The following is a 17,032-nucleotide window of genomic DNA, read 5'->3' on the forward strand; positions in this document are numbered from 1 at the left end:
GATTTCTTTTATCTGGGCGCTGGCAGAGGTTTATTCCTTCTCCAAGCGCCCAGAGAAAGGAAAACACTCCATTTGCTCTGGGCTGCCCAGAGCGAAGGGAGGATTTCTTTTCTCTGGGCGCTGGCAGAGGTTTATTCCTTCTCCAAGTGCCCAGAGAAAGGAAAACACTCCGTTTGCTCTGGGCTGCCCAGAGCGAAGGGAGGATTTCTTTTCTCTGGGCGCTGGCAGAGGTTTATTCCTTCTCCAAGCGCCCAGAAAAAGGAAAACGCTCTGTCCGCTCTGGACTGCCAAAGCCTCCTGAAACGCCACCAAAAGGCTCCTCTGGCAGCCCAGAAAAGTCCGAGATGGCCGGGATTAAAGGGGGAATGGCAGGAAACTGGCTGGGCCTTTGTGCCGCTCTCAAATTTCCTGGGAAATTTTTCCGGGCTCAGGTTCTTAAGTGGAAAATGATTCTTTAGAAGAGGCAAAAAAAAAATCTTGAGCACCCGGTTCTTATCTAGAAAAGTTCTTTTAAGTAGAGGTACCACTGTATTGACTTTCCAACCAGGGAGCCAAACTGCAGCCCTGGCTGCTGAAAAGGTGCTGGCCATGGTGCTAAAGTGATTGTCCTTTGATGGACTAGGGAATAATTGAGACAGCTTTCCTCTTTTAAAAGAGAATTATTCTTTAAAAGGTAAGATAATTGATGTCCAAAGAATTGGATGCAAGACTTCTCTGTGTTTTGGGGGTGTAGCGTATTCTTGAGACTGGTGCAAACTGAAGGACCAGCCCAGGGGTCAGCAACCGGTGGCTCTGGAGCCGCATGTGCCTCTTTCATCCCTTTGCTGTGGCTCCCTGTTGCTCAAAATATGTGTCACAACCAGCAATGTGCAACACGCAATTTATTGAGCTTTTCGACCCTGGTAGGCCAACCGTGGATAAATCTGAGAAGAGTTTCAGAAGAAAACAGAACGTTTAATTCAACTACATCAGGGGTGGATTCCAAATTACCTCTCTGCCAGTTCACTTCCTCCCATGTTGCATGGCTGTGCCTCATCGGTGCATGCGCATGCGCAGTACCAAAAAAACCATGAAAAAAATTTAATAGTGAAAACAAAATAGCGACCACATTCACAGGGCCGGACACTCGGTTTCCATGCATGCGCAGAAGGAAAAATTATTTTTTTTAAAAAAATTAAAAGATGGTGGCATCTACTGATCGGCACCAATTGATACGGTTCGGTGATGTCATTGTGATACCACCAGCAGACCACCCACCCCTGAACTAGATATGCTATTTTTGTAGCTGCTCAGGAAATAGTCAGGCTTGGGAAAGATTTTGTGGCTCCCGGTGTTTTCTTTCCTGTGGAAAACAGGTCCAAATGGCTCTCTTATTTATTTATTTGTTTGTTTGTTTGTTTATTTATTCATTCTTTCATTCTTTCATTCATTCATTCATTCATTAGATTTGTATGCCGCCGCTCTCCGAAGACTCGGGGCTGCTAACAACAATAAAAAAGACAATGTGAACAAATCTAATATTAAAAATAATCTAAAAGACCCCAATTTAAAGAACCAATCATACATACAAGCATACCATGTATAAATTCTATAAGCCTAGGGAGAAGGGAAAATTTCAATTCCCCCATGCCTGACGACAGAGGTGGGTTTTAAGGAGCTTGCGAAAGGCAAGGAGGGTGGGGGCAACTCTGATATCTGGGGGGAGCTGGTTCCAGAGGGTCGGGACTGCCACAGAGAAGGCTCTTCTCCTGGGGCCCGCCAAACGACATTGTTTAGTGGACGGGACCCGGAGAAGGCCAACTCTGTGGGACCTAACTGGTCGCTGGGATTCGTGCGGCAGAAGGCGGTCCCGGAGATATTCTGGTCCGATGCCATGAAGGGCTTTATAGGTCATAACCAACACTTTGAATTGTGACCGGAAACTGATCAGCAACCAATGCAGACTGCGGAGTGTTGGTATAACATGGGCATATTTGGGAAAGCCCATGATAGCTCTCGCAGCTGCATTCTGCACGATCTGAAGTTTCCAAACACTTTTCAAAGGTAGCCCCATGTAGAGAGTGTTACAGTAGTCTCTTAAGATTGCCGAGGCCTGGACTAGGCAAATCGTCTCCAAGTGAAATGGGGAAAATAATTATTCATCCTATAGAGATGATACGTCCAGTGAATTTAATTGCCTCTTCAGTCTGTGTTCTCAAGCCAAATGTTTGCATATATCACAGATTAATTCATAAAACAATATGTGAAATATATTTATTTATTTATTTATTTATTAGTCTTCTATGCCACCCTTCTCAAAACAACTCAGGGTGGCGTTACAACATAATGAAAACAATATGTATGAAGAAATCTAATTATTGTTAAAACGAATTATTTATCTTGTAAGAGCCAGGCTCCTAAGGTAGCTTGCATATACACAATAAGAAAAAAGCAAACAAAAATCTCATATCAAATTATATTATGATATAGAATTTAAAAATACCTTGTTCACCTCGATGTTTCCATCCAGGTTTCTGTTCCTTTATTGCCATAAACTGGGGTGGAACCTCATTAAAATGTAATTTATTTATATATTTCCCCCAGAGGGTGAGATTGGAGTTGCCTACAGTACAGTGTTCCCTCGATTTCCGCGGGGGATGCGTTCCAAGACCGCCCGCGAAAGTCGAATTTTCGCAAAGTAGAGATGCGGAAGTAAATACACTATTTTTGGCTATGAACAGTATCACAAGCCTTCCCTTAACACTTTAAACCTTTAAATTGCAATTTCCCATTCCCTTAGGAACCATTTAGATTATTACTCACCATGTTTATTCATTAAAGTTTATTAAAAAAATATTTATTAAAAGCAGACAAAAGTTTGGCAATGACATATGACATCATCGGGCGGGAAAAACCGTGGTATAGGGAAAAAACCCGCAAAGTATTTTTTAATTAATATTTTTGAAAAACCGTGGTATAGACTTTTCGCGAAGTTCGAACCCGCAAAAATCGAGGGAACACTGTATACAGGTTTTCTCCATCCTGTACTATCGGTTATATTTTCAGATTTATATTTATATTTTCAGCTTTAGTTGGATAGCTTAATCTGGGCTTTCTTCTATAAATATTGGTTACGGACTATCCCAAAAACCTTTTCAGAGCCGTAGACAGCTTCCAAAAATCCCCAGCAACATGGTTATTGATGTGGATTTTAGGAATTGCCATCCACGGTTCTGTACGTAAGCCCCTATTTGGGAAACTTGATTTATAGTATAAATGTGCTTATATATTTACGCTTGGTACACTGTATATATATATATATATTGTGTGATAAGAAAATATAAGGTATGTATGTATCTACAGTATGACATTACAGTGATCCCCCGGTTATTGCGTCCCCGACCATTGCGAACAGGCTAATTTGCGATTTTTCAACCCGGAAGTCAAAACACCATCTGCGCATGCGTGCCCTTTTTTCTATGGGCACGCATGCGTAGATGGCGCCGGGCAGATCAGCTGCTGGGCGGCTTCCCTGGGTCTTCCCCCTCTTGCTGGCGGGAGGGCGAGCGGCGGGCATCAGCAAGGAGTTTCCCCACCGCCCACGCAAACTCCTCGCTGCCGCCCGCCCTTCGCCCGCCCACGCCGTTCATTCTCGCCGCTTCCCAGCTGAGTCCTGAAGCGAATTCGCTTCAGGACTCAGCTGGAAAGCGGCGAGAGCAAGCGCCAGCGAACGGCTTGTCCGCCGCCTGCCTGCCCGCTAGCGAGGAGCCGAAGATTGGGGGCGGCGCAGCTGTTTTAAAACGTCGCCGCCGGCATGGGGGGCTTGCCAGCACCCTCCGGACCCCCAACCCGGGTTTGGGGGGCTGCTAGGAAGCCCCCCATGCTGGCGGCAACGTTTTAAAACAGCCGTGCCGCCCCCAATCTTCGGCTCCTCGCTAGCGCTGCGGAAGTAAAAACACCATCTGCGCATGCGCAGATGGTGTTTTTACTTCTGCAGCGCTACTTCGCGAAAACCCGCTCGTTGCGGGGGGTCCTGGAACGGAACCCTCGCAATGATCGGGGGATCACTGTACTTGCTTAACCCATCATAGCAGAGGTCTTCAAACTTGGCAGCTTTAAGACTTGTGGACTTCAACTCCCAGAATTCTCCAGACAGCTTATGGCTGGAGAATTCTGAAAGTTAAAGTCCACAAGTCTTACAGTTTCCAAGTTTGGGGGAACCCCTACTGTACAGCTTGCCAAAGCCAGCTAGGCCTGGTTCTAGAGCAGTGTTTTTTAAACTTTGCAACTTTAAGATGTGTTAGCATGCTGTCTGAGGAATTCTGGGACTTGAAGTCTACACATTTTAATGTTGCCAAGATTGAGAAGCTCTGGTCTAGACCACACTTACCTAAGAACGTAAGAACATAAGAAGAGCCATGCTGAATCAGGCCAAAGCCCATCGAGTTCAGCATGGCCCACCAATTGTCCATGGGGATCTTGAGCAGGAAGAGAAGGCAAGACCTTCCCTTTCCTTTGACCCCCAACAAATGGTACCCAAGGGAATCCTGCCTGCCTCAACCAACATAGAGGCAGCACTTGGACATCCGTTTCAATAACCATCTATATTTATTTATTTTTTCATTCATTCATTCATTCATTTTGTCCAATACACAATAATACACAATGAAGGTTATAGAGGATATAGTAGAAGAAATACGAGATATAGGAGAGACTATAGGACAGGGGAAGGAAGGCACTCTAGTGCGCTTATGTAAGCCCCTTACTGACCTCTTAGGAATCTGGAGAGGTCAACCGTGGATAGTCTAAGGGAAAAATGTTGGGGACTAGGGGATGATACTACGGAGTCCGGTAATGAGTTCCACGCTTCGACAACTCGATTACTAAAGTCACATTTTTTACAGTCAAGTTTGGAGCGGTTAATATTAAGCTTGATTCTGTTGTGTGCTCTTGTGTTGTTGTGGTTGAAGCTGAAGTAGTCTTTGATAGGCAGGACATTGCAGCATATGATCTTGTGGGCAATACTTAGATCATGTTTAAGGCGTCGTAGTTCTAAGCTTTCAAGACACAGGATTGTAAGTCTAGTTTCGCAGGGAATTCTGTTTTGGGTAGAGGAGTGAAGGGCTCTTCTGGTGAAGTATCTTTGGACATTTTCAAGGGTGTTAATGTCTGAGATGCAGTATGGGTTCCAAACAGATGAGCTGTATTCTAGGATGGGTCTGGCGAAAGTTTTGTAAGCTCTGGTAAGTAGTGTGAGATTTTCAGAGCAGAAGCTATGTAGGATTAGATTAACAAATTGAAGCCTTCTTGGCGATGTTGTTGCAGTGGGCTTTGGCACTTAGATCCTGCTTGGCATCCATGAATCTGTCTAATCCTGCCTTGGAGCTATCAAGGTTGACAGCTGTCACGACCTCTTCTGGAAGTGAATTCCATAAACCAACGACCCTCTGTATGAGAAATTACTGTGGTCTATGGTACAATATGGGGTATAAATCTAATAACTGTTTGGATATTGTGACAGAACCAAAAAAAATTGGTAGAAGCAATCTTTTTAATAAATATAAACTCTGGATTTATAAACATCTACAGTGTGTTATGAATTATTGGTAGTTATCTGAACTCAATTGAACTTGATTCTTGATTCCAAGCAGCCATAACATACCGGGGAATACCCATACCAGGGAATTGCGTGTTGTGCTATAATCAAAACAATGCAAAATTATAAAAGAAAGAAAAGACTCTTTAATAAATCAGATTGCAATAAACTGTTCAGTAAATGAAAAACGATGCCACTTTATTATTAGCTCATAATGGAGAAGATAGTTCCCTGCCTAATTTGTTAGTGTATCCTATCTGTAAACTTCCATAAGGATTATAAAATGTTACACTCTCGATCAAAAGTGTCAAAATATACCAGAGGGCGTGGGTGGCATTGCAATCCAACATCTCTGCTTTGACTTGAATCCTAATGCAGGGTGCCCAGCAAACCTGGAAAACAGGGAAATCAGGGAATTATCAGGGAAATCAGCGGTTCGGGAAATATCAGGGAATTATCAGGGAATTCATGAAAAAACGGAATAAATCAGGGAAAAAACCCAAACTATTAAAATGTTTAAAAGTCAGGGAAAAATCATATTTTTAAAAAATGGATCGCACTGCCTGGCAGAGTCAAGCAAAAATGAGCATAACTGTGGCAACAACTTGCTTCCTCAACTACCGATATTTCTCCATGGCTTAGCCATTTGGTATGACGTCATCTACGACCATGCCTTAACTAGATCGCAAGTTAGAGGGAAATGTCAGGGAAATATCAGGGAATTTCAAAAAGCTTTCCCCCTGGACAACCTGTAATGTCTCAACTGCCATATTTTTTTATTTTATTTATTTATTTTGTCCAATACACAATAATACACAATGAAGGTTATAGAGGATATAGTAAAGAAATACGAGAAATAGGACAGGGGACGGAAGGCACTCTAGTGTGCTTATGTACGCCCCTTACTATTCTAAGGGGCGTACATAAGTAAGTATTATGATCCCTGTCCCATATCCCACTGAAATACTGTACGGGTAATCTTTGACTTGCAACAGAAAAAACTGTTCTTGGGTCTAGTTGTGTTGATGTGCACTGCTCTATAGCAACGTTTTGAGGGTAGGAGTTGAAACAATTTATGTCCTGTATGCGAGGGGGTCAGTAAATATTTTCACAGCCTTCTTTTTGACTCGTGCAATATACAATGGAAAGCAGGTTGTTAGCAATTGTTTTTTTCTTCAGTTCTGATTATCTCCTGAAGTCCGTGCCGGTCTTGTTGGGTTGCAGAACAAACCTTGAGAAGAAATGTAATTTAATTTATTAAATGTATAAGACGCCCAACTCCTTTCTGAGTTTTAAATAGCCTTAAAGAGTTTTGGGGATCTGTCATTAATCTTAAAGGATCGGAGGAGGTGGTTTTCTGCTTAAGCGGCAAATTGGGTGGTGTTTTCGTGCCCCGTTCTTTCCCTAACCCTAACCTTCCTCCCAACTCTTCCCCAGATGGCTTCTGCAACAGATCCTCGCTATGGCCAGAAGGAATCCTCAGACCAGAACTTTGACTATATGTTCAAGATCCTGATCATTGGCAATAGCAGTGTTGGGAAGACTTCCTTCCTCTTCCGGTACGCCGATGACTCCTTCACTCCGGCTTTTGTCAGCACCGTTGGCATCGACTTCAAAGTGAAAACCATCTATCGCAACGACAAGCGCATTAAGCTGCAGATCTGGGTAAGGAGGCAAGGGGAAGCTGTCTCGCCTTGTAGCAGTGTTTCTCAACCCCTAGCAACTTTTTAAGACGTGTGGATTTCAACTCCTGGATTCCCCATGCTGGCTGCGGAAATCTGGGAGTTTAGGCCCATATTTATTTATTTATTTATTTACTTACTTACTTACTTACTTACTTACTTACTTACTTACTTACTTACTTACTTACTTACTGGATTTATATGCCGCACGAATCCCAGCGACCAGTTAGGTCCCACAGAGTGGGCCTTCTCCGGGTCCCGTCAACTAAACAATGCCGCTTGGCGGGACCCAGGGGAAGAGCCTTCTCTGTGGCGGCCCCGGCCCTCTGTAACCAACTCCCCCCAGAGATTAGAATTGTCCCCACCCTCCTTGCCTTTCGTAAGCTGCTTAAAAGCCACCTCTACCGCCAGGCATGGGGGAATTGAGATATTCTTTCCCCCTAGGCCTTTACAATTTTATGCATGGTATGTCTGTATGTATGTTTGGTTTTTTATATTAATGGGTTTTTAATTGTTTTTAGTATTGGATTATTATTGTAAGATCAGGGTCCCTGGCATGGCTGAGAAAGAGCTTGAAGAGGTCAAAGACCCCACCAGCTGGATTAAAGAATCTAAATATAATTGGAATAACGCTCTGTTTTAGTGCAAGGAAATGTCAACGCTTCCAGGTAAAGCAGACAGGAAATAATTTATTAGATTTGTATGCCGCCCCTCTCTGAAGACTCATAGATCAAGAGACCGAGGAATCCTGGAGGAGATAAGAGGTTCAGGGTAACCGTATCCTAGAGCAGTGATGGCAAACCTTTTTGGCTCGCGTGCCAAATAGGGGTGGGGATGGGTGTATTAGCATCCATGCATGTGCCCACACCCCTTCTCTCCCCCCACGTATGTGCACACCCATACACGCGCTCAGTAATGGGCAGCCAAAATTTTTACTGACACACTGTGGGTATGGCTTATTTTGTGGGTGTGGTTTAGCGGTCATGTGACTGGGTAGGAGTGGCTTGCTGGCCATTTGACGAGGTGGGAGTGGCTTGGACGACCATCATTGTTCAAGTGAACTGTTAAGTCCTCGACTTACAACCTCACCAGTGTTGCTCGCTGGGGTGACAATTTACTTCGCATTTCCCGCGCTCTCCTTCCTGGGTCTCCCCCCCCGTCTCAGGCTGGGTAGCTAGGCGAACGGGTGCTGCCAGAAGCATAAATGCTGCCAGTGCCGCTTCCACCCAAGCCTTCTGCTTGCACCTCAGGTGGGAGGTGGCCGTGGGAGGCTGGAGGGGAGCCGGGCAGGAGAGAGGGAAGCTTGTCTGAGCCAGGAAGGAGGAAAGAGGAAAAAAGCAAGGAGCACAGACGCAGCAGCAGCAGCAGGGGAAAAAAGGAGAGCCGAGCGGAGACCAGTAATACAGGAAGTGACTACCACCGATCACCTGGAGCTGCGCATGCATACAAATCTAATAAATAAATAAATACATACATACATACATACATACATACATACATCAATCAATCAATCAATCAATCAATCAATCAATCAATCTTCATTTCTGCCGGTGAAACTGTGTTCCACCCCGTCCTGCCTGCTGCCCACCCCTGCCCGGCTGTCCCATCCCCACACAAGCACACAGGCCTTTCTGAAGACTGGCAGGTCAAAAAACAGCAAAACGGGCTAACCAGAAGTTCGGAAGATGCACTTCCGGTTTGCCCATTGTGCTGTTTTTGCACTCCAGGGCTTCAGGAAGCTTCCCTGAACCCTCCAGAGTGTAAAAAAACAGCACAACTGCAAACTGGAAGTGCGTTTTTCTGAACTTCCGGTTTGTCTGTTGGGGGATTTCTTTTGCCTCCGGGGCTTCAGCGAAGTTTCTCTGAAGCATCCGGAGGGCAAAACGGCCTTTCCCAAAGCTGAAAATCAGCTGGCCAGCGCATGCATCCACTCTGGAGTTGGCACAGGGCAAAGTCTCGCATAGGGCAAAGTCTTTTAAACATGGCGCCATGTACCACCTGTGGCACACGTGCCATAGATTCCCAAGAGAAAGAATTGTAGTGGTGCAGTGGTTAGAATGCAGTATTGCAGGCTAATTCAATTCTCACCAATTCAATTCAGCCTTCCATCCTTCCGAGACTGGTAAAATGAGGACCCAGATTATTGGGGGCAATAGGCTGACTCTGTACACTGTTTGGAGAGGGCTGTAAAGCACTGTGAAGTGGTATATATGAGTCTGAGTGTTATTACTATTGCTATTTAGGACAGTGGTACCTCTACTTACGAACTTAATTCGTTCCGTGACCAGGTTCTTAAGTAGAAACGTTTGTAAGAAGAAGCAATTTTTTCCCATAGAAATCAATGTAAAAGCAAATAATGCGTGTTATTGGGGAAACCACAGGGAGGATGGAGGCCCTGTTTCCTCCAGGGAGATTTATTTATTTTATTTATTTTATTTATTCGATTTTTATGCCGCCCTTCTCCTTAGACTCAGGACAGCTTACAACATGTTAGCAATGGCACTTTTTAACAGAACCAGCATATTGCCCCCACAATCCGGGTCCTCATTTTACCCACCTCGGAAGGATGGAAGGCTCCTAGAGAGGTCCCACAGAGGCTTCTCCCCGCCTTTGCCAGCCCTGTTTCCTCCCAGGAGATTCCTAGAGAGGCCCCACAGAGGCTTCTCTCCACCTTTTCCGGTTACAGTTTCGGAGGGTCGGGTTTATAAGTGGAAAATGGTTCTTGAGAAGAGGCAAAAAAATCTTAAAAACCCGTTTCTTATCTAGAAAAGTTCGTAAGTAGAGGTGTTTGTAGGTAGAGGTACCACTGTAGTCAAGAAATTTATAGCTTTAGTTTGGCAATATTCTGTTTATTAGGTGCAAGCAAATAAAGGATTAGACTTGGTTGACGCTCACTATCTTATCTTTGGGTTTGGGCCTGGGCCTGATACCAGAGGTGCTAATTCTACTTTATTGTAAGGCTTCATTAATAGAATCTTGCAATGCTGAAAGTACAAATCACTGTCTCTTTTAAGCCTGATCAAACTTCCTAAGTTTCTTTCTCTTACAGTTAACTAACTGTAGGTTCCTCCCCCTTCTGTCTCTCCCTCTCCCTCCCTCAAGGTTGTTCCTACATAAAATTACATTAAGGTTCATGTTAGGTAATATTTGTTTTCTTTTCAATGCTGCTACAAGTATTACAAAAACCTCTGAAAATTTTGAGTCCATCAGAATTGGACGGCAAATAAATTAAAATATTTGTTTTTTAAAAAAACATATTTTTTTGGAAAACGAAAGTATGCTTTGGCTATGAAGATATTTGATAAATGTCTCCTCATAAAATCAGTTTATTATGAAGTCCGAGTACAATTTCTTATTAGGTACAACAAAGTGCTTTTTTAAAAAAATGACTAATTTACTGAAGTGTTTCTGGAATAGCTGTAGTGATCTATGAGTTGCATAAAGGCACCCAGCATCTTTTTTTTCAGCCTCAAGCAGGGCCAATATTTGGCAACAAAACCATTAATTTTCTGAATTTCAATTTCCCCTATTTTGAATGAAAATAAATAAAGGACCGTATTTTTCGCACTATAAGAGACACTTTCCCCTCCCAAAAAAGTGGGTAGAAATATCTGTGCATCTTATAGAACAGTGATGGTGAACCTTTTATCCCTCGGATGCCAATAGAGAGTGCGCGCACACCATCGCGGATGCATTTATCTATCTATCTATCTATCTAATCTATCTATCTATCTACCTACCTACCTTATCTATCTATCTATCTATCTATCTATCTATCTATCTATCTATCTATCTATCTATCTATCTAATCTATCTATCTACCTACCTTATCTATCTATCTATCTATCTATCTATCTATCTATCTATCTATCTATCTATCTGTGTATACAACTCGAACACCAAGGAATCTATGAAATCCCTTGCAAAACATGTGCAGCCACATACATTGGACAAACCAATCAAAGAGTGAGCGCACGCATTGCAGAACATAAGAATGCAGTTAAAAAAGAAGAAAAGACTTCCTCCCTTGTCCAGCATATTAAAAAAACAGGGCACGAAATTGACGTTGAAAAAACTAAATTACAGTACTTTCCAAAACAGAAAATGTATACAGAAGAATTACTATGGAAGCAATAGAGATAGAGAAGCACCCCTTCAGCATGAACAAACGCGATGACACGTCCCGCCTACCAGAGATTTGGAAACCAGCCTTAAACAAAAAAACATATCATAATCATCACCATGTCAATCCTTCAAGTAATTGTGATTCCACCAACCAATCAAATCACTAAAACATAGTCACCCAATCTATTTGCTACATTCAAACCAAATCTCCACCCCCAACACTATATGTAAGGAACAAATGGCAGTTGCAAACATTCCATATTTAAAGCAGCACGAAGCTTAAAACTTCAGCCTGATGATGGTGAATGTGATTTCACCGAAACGTCGCATAGACACTGAAAATATTACACGGGGCAAAACCCGAACTCAGAACAATCTACACACATATACCCGTGAAAATCTACGAAAACAAATATATATATATACACACACATACATACCTACCTACCTACCTATCTACCTAATCTATCTATCATCTATCTATCTATCTATCTATCTATCTATCTATCATCTATCTATCTATCTATCTGTAGCTATCGGTATCTATCTATCAGTATCTATCTATAGCCCACATCTATAATTCAATACCTGGGGAGGGCAAAATCAGCTTCCCCCACCCCAGCCCCCTCTGGAGGCTGAAAATGGCCTGTTTCCCAAATTCAGTTGTTGTGCTTAGCTCTGGCCCAGCTCCTGCCCCAAGGAATGTGGATGTGGATGTGGGGGAAACATCCACATGCCACAGGCCTGTTTTGCTCCCGACTGAGTCTGCCAGTGAAGTATCCTCTGACGAAGGAAGTGTGGGTGTGATGGAAGAGGGGGACTTGGCTGACAGCCCAGGAGGAGATCAATCTTCCTTATCTTCCTTATCTTTTTTGGATTCAGAGGAGGAATGTATGACTGACCCATGCATGCGTAGAGTTATGCATAGGAGAGAACAACTTAAGAAATATTACAGTAGATAAGAGAGGCCACCTGTGTTTGGGTAGGGCTCCAGTAATTAGAGCTGCTGTTAAAAGAGCAACGTGCTAGTTTGGCCATTGTGGAGGATTACCTGATCGTAGTTTCATCAAGACCGTGGATTGTTGTTTCCTGTTTGTTTTCAAGACTGCGTGTGGAATTCCTGGACTCTGGATTATACTTCATTGTGAGTGTTTATCACTGTTTGGAGAACATTAGTGGACTCAATTTCCCAGTTACTGGGTTAGAAACTGGTTTGCCTTTAAACTGTGCATTGTTTGTACAAGAAATCCCTTTGGAGTTTAAAAGGGAGTTTTTTCTTCTCTTCTGTTGATAAAGAACATTTCTTTTGCATTCAATCGTGTGTGTGTGTCTGCTTGGACTAATTACCCTGTAATTACGGGCAGTTGGCACACGCCGGCAGAACACCAGTAGGCTCATGTTTCATCCTCCCCAGGCTCCAAAGGCTTCCCTGGAGCCAGGGAGGGTTAAAATTCCCTCCCCCATCCCCCCGGAGGCTCTTTGGAGGCCAAAAACAGCCTCCCAAAGCCTCTGTGCATGCCAAAAATCAGCTGGCTGGCACAGACATGCACATTGGAGCTGAGCTAGGGCAACAGTGTGCGTCCCACCAGATATGGCTCCAAGTGCCACCTGTGGTACCCGTGCCATAGGTTTGCCATCTCTGTTATAGAGCGAATCTTGCAGTGGGAGGAAGGTTGGTGTGCCAGGGAACACTGGAGCCTTCGCTGCCAAGCAGCTGATCGGTGATTGGATTGGCCTGTCAGAATACTGGCGGCAATAAGCAGCGGTGGTGAGCAGTGGTAGCAGCAGTGCCCACTACCTGGAACAGCTGATCAGCGGTATTCCGGGAGGCCAATGCAACCACCAATCAGCTGCTTGGCAGCGAAGGCTCCAGTATTCGCCAATGATAGCAGTAGCTCAGCTCAGTTGATCGGTGGCGGGCGCAACAGAGCAGAGCCGTGACAAGCCTCGGGCTAGGGCTGCGATAGTGTACTAAAACTGATCAGATTGTTTGCTGTTTGCTGCAAGGCCGCTAGACAGATAAATACCGGATGAATGCTGGGAGGCAGAGGCAGGGTTTTTTTCTCCTTGTTTTCCTCCTCTAAAGCTAATGTGCATGTCATTATACTGTGGAAAATATGTTATATTCAGCTTCTAAAAGGCACACATGTTTCTCCTTTAAGCAATAAAATCTTCCCAAACTCTCTTAATGTGGATTGGAAATTTTGATAATTTTGATATTACCATTCTGCAAGACATCACTGGCAATCAGTAAACTATGCGGTAGCTTTGGAAGGTAAAGTATGAAATAAATCCAGCCCATCACAGATTGTCCATCAGGGAGGGAGAGAGGGAGAGAGAGAAGAAAGAAAGAGAGACAGAGAGAGGGGGGAAAGAAAGAAAGAAAGAAAGAAAAAGAAATGGATGAATGAATGAATGAATGAATGAATGAATGAATGAATGAATGTGTTTATTAGGTTTGTATGCCACCCTTCTCCGAAGACTTGGGGTGGCATACAAATCTAGAAAGAAAGGGAGAGAGAGAAAGAGAAGGAAAGAAAGAAAGAAGGAAGGATAGGAAGGAAGAAAGAAAGAACACCCAAAGGCCAGCAATATTAAAGCCTAAAATGCTTGAGTTTTAATTATCACCACAAGAAATACTCTTCATATAATAACTGACCACAATTAGGGGAAAAACTTTAGAGTAGGTTTTCCGAACCTTGGCAATTTATTTATTTATTTATTGGCTTTTTATCCCGCCCCTCTCCGAGGACTTACAACATATTAAAAAAATACAGTTCTGAAATCCAATAAAAACTAAAACAAACAGTCTAAAATCAGTCACATTCAGTCCTCCAATATACTTTCTGTTCAGCATACATTCATTCATTGGCAGGGGCTGTAAATATTAGTGTCCCCAAGCCTGTCGGCCCAAGTGCATCTTCAAATTCTTAGGGAAGGCAAGAAGGGTGAAGTGGTACGAATCTCTGTGGGGAGCTGATTCCAGAGGGCTGGGGCTCCCACAGAGAAGGCTCTTCCCCTAGGCCCTGCCAAGCGACTTTGTCCAGGTTTATGGATTTTAACTCCCAGAATGCCACAGCTGTAACTGAGAATTCTGGGAGTTGAAATCCACTCACCTTCAATTTTCCAAGATTGGGAAACATTGATGTAGAGTATGGCAAATTCATAGGATGAATGCAAAAAAAGTACATCAAAACCATTTGTGTGTTTTTCTTAGGATACAGCTGGGCAGGAACGATATCGGACGATCACCACTGCCTATTATCGAGGGGCAATGGGTTTCATTTTGATGTATGACATCACCAATGAAGAGTCCTTCAACGCAGTCCAAGATTGGTGAGTCGAAGTTTTTAATGACTAGCTTTAATTAATTCTGAAAGTTGCAATAATTTTAATATTTGAATGTTCTCCAAGGATTATTTTGAACAAATGCAGTTAACATTTGAGCAGCCCATGGATCAAATTGACATCTTTATTGCCACCTTTATTATTTTTACTTTATTATATTATTATAATACTAGTTATATTATTCTAATCTTATGTTACAAGTAATGGTGAGATGGGACTAGAATTCATGATCCCCTGGTGAGGTGGGACTAGAACTCACAATTTCCTGGGGAGGCGGGACTAGAACTCACAATCTCCTGGGGAGGCGGGACTAGAACTCACAATCTTCTGGGGAGGCGGGACTAGAACTCACAATCTCTCTCTTTCTAGCCTAGTGCCTTAACCACTAGATCAGAGGTTGGCAAGCCATGGCTCTGGAGCTGCATGTGGCTCTTTCATCCCTCTGCTGTGGCTCCCTGTCGCTCAAAACATGTGTCACAACCACCAATGTGCAACACCCGCCGGCCCACGATTTATTGAACTTTTTGGCCCATCTTTTTTTTTCAGAGTTCAAAATGTAACTACAGGCCAGTTAGCTTGACATCAGTTATAGTTAAAATGATGGAGACTCTACTCAAAAAGAGGATAAATCAGCACCTAAAAAACAAATAACTTATTGGACCCAAATCAGCATGGCTTTACTGAAGGCAAAACATGTCAGACTAATCTCATTGATTTCTTTGACTATGTCATAAAGGTGTTGGATGAAGGTGGTGCCATGGATATTGCCTATCTGGACTTCAGCAAAGCCTTTGATATGGTTCCACATAAAGAGCTGATAAATAAAGTAGTGAAGATTGGTCTTAATCCCTGGATAGTTCAATGGATTTGCAGCTGCCTGAAGCGTAGACATCAGAGAGTTATTGTTAATGGCGAGTATTCTGAGCAGAGACAGGTTACAAGCGGTGTGCCACAAGGATCTGTTCTGGGTCCTATTCTTTTTAATATGTTTGTGAGTGACATAGGGGAAGGTTTGGTAGGGAAGGTTTGCCTATTTGCCGATGACTCTAAAGTGTGCAATAGGGTTGATATTCCTGGAGGCATCTGTTATATGGTAAATGATTTAGCTTTACTAGATAAATGGTCAAAGCAATGGAAACTACAGTTTAATGTTTCCAAATGTAAAATAATGCACTTGGGGAAAAGGAATCCACAATCTGAGTATTGTATCGGCAGTTCTGTGTTAACAAAAACTTCAAAAGAGAAGGATTTAGGGGTAGTGATTTCTGACAGTCTCAAAATGAGTGAACAGTGCAGTCAGGCGGTAGGGAAAGCAAGTAGGATGCTTGGCTGCATAGCTAGAGGTATAACAAACAGGAAGAGAGATTATGATCCCGCTATAGAGAGTGCTGGTGAGACCACATTTGGAATACTGTGTTCAGTTCTGGAGACCTCACCTACAAAAAGATGTTGACAAAATTGAACGGGTCCAAAGACGGGCTACAAGAATGGTGGAAGGTCTTAAGCATAAAACTTATCAGGAAAGACTTAATGAACTCAATCTGTATAGTCTGGAGGACAGAAGGAAAAGGGGGGACATGATCGAAACATTTAAATATGTTAAAGGGTTAAATAAGGTCCAGGAGGGAAGTGTTTTTAATAGGAAAGTGAACACAAGAACAAGGGGACACAATCTGAAGTTAGTTGGGGGAAAGATCAAAAGCAATGTGAGAAAATATTATTTTACTGAAAGAGTAGTAGATCCTTGGAACAAACTTCCAGCAGACGTGGTTGGTAAATCCACAGTAACTGAATTTAAACATGCCTGGGATAGACATAGAGCCACCCTAAGATAAAATACAGAAATTAGTATAAGGGCACACTAGATGGATCATGAGGTCTTTTTCTGCCGTCAGTCTTCTACGTTTCTATGTTTTTGTTGAATGCTTTCTCTGTAGCAGTTCATTGATTACATAAATGCAGCACACTATAGTTTTTTTATACATGGCATAAAGTTTAAAAAATGATATGAAGGAAAAGGGGAAATATATTAAAGGGTTAAATAAGGTCCAGGAGGGAAGTGTTTTTAATAGGAAAGTGAACACAAGAACAAGGGGACACAATCTGAAGTTAGTTGGGGGAAAGATGAAAAGCAACATGAGAAAATATTATTTTACTGAAAGAGTAGTAGATCCTTGGAACAAACTTCCAGCAGACGTGGTAGATAAATCCACAGTAACTGAATTTAAACATGCCTGGGATAAACATATATCCATCCTAAGATAAAATACAGAAAATAGTATAAGGGCAGACTAGATGGACC

The 17,032-nt window shown here is 42.9% G+C and overlaps 1 protein-coding gene across 1 annotated transcript in view; it reads left to right on the forward strand.

Annotated features, from left to right (window-relative positions):
• RAB3A (RAB3A, member RAS oncogene family) overlaps window positions 1-17,032 on the forward strand; it is a 54,285-nt gene that overhangs the window by 24,219 nt on the left and 13,034 nt on the right. The window contains exons 2-3 of the mRNA XM_070747673.1: window positions 7,013-7,240; window positions 14,600-14,718. Coding sequence (XP_070603774.1) covers window positions 7,013-7,240; window positions 14,600-14,718 — 347 coding nt within the window. The remainder of the gene's footprint in view (window positions 1-7,012; window positions 7,241-14,599; window positions 14,719-17,032) is intronic.

Source organism: Erythrolamprus reginae, chromosome 1 (assembly GCF_031021105.1).
Source record: "Erythrolamprus reginae isolate rEryReg1 chromosome 1, rEryReg1.hap1, whole genome shotgun sequence".
Lineage (NCBI taxonomy): Eukaryota > Metazoa > Chordata > Lepidosauria > Squamata > Dipsadidae > Erythrolamprus > Erythrolamprus reginae.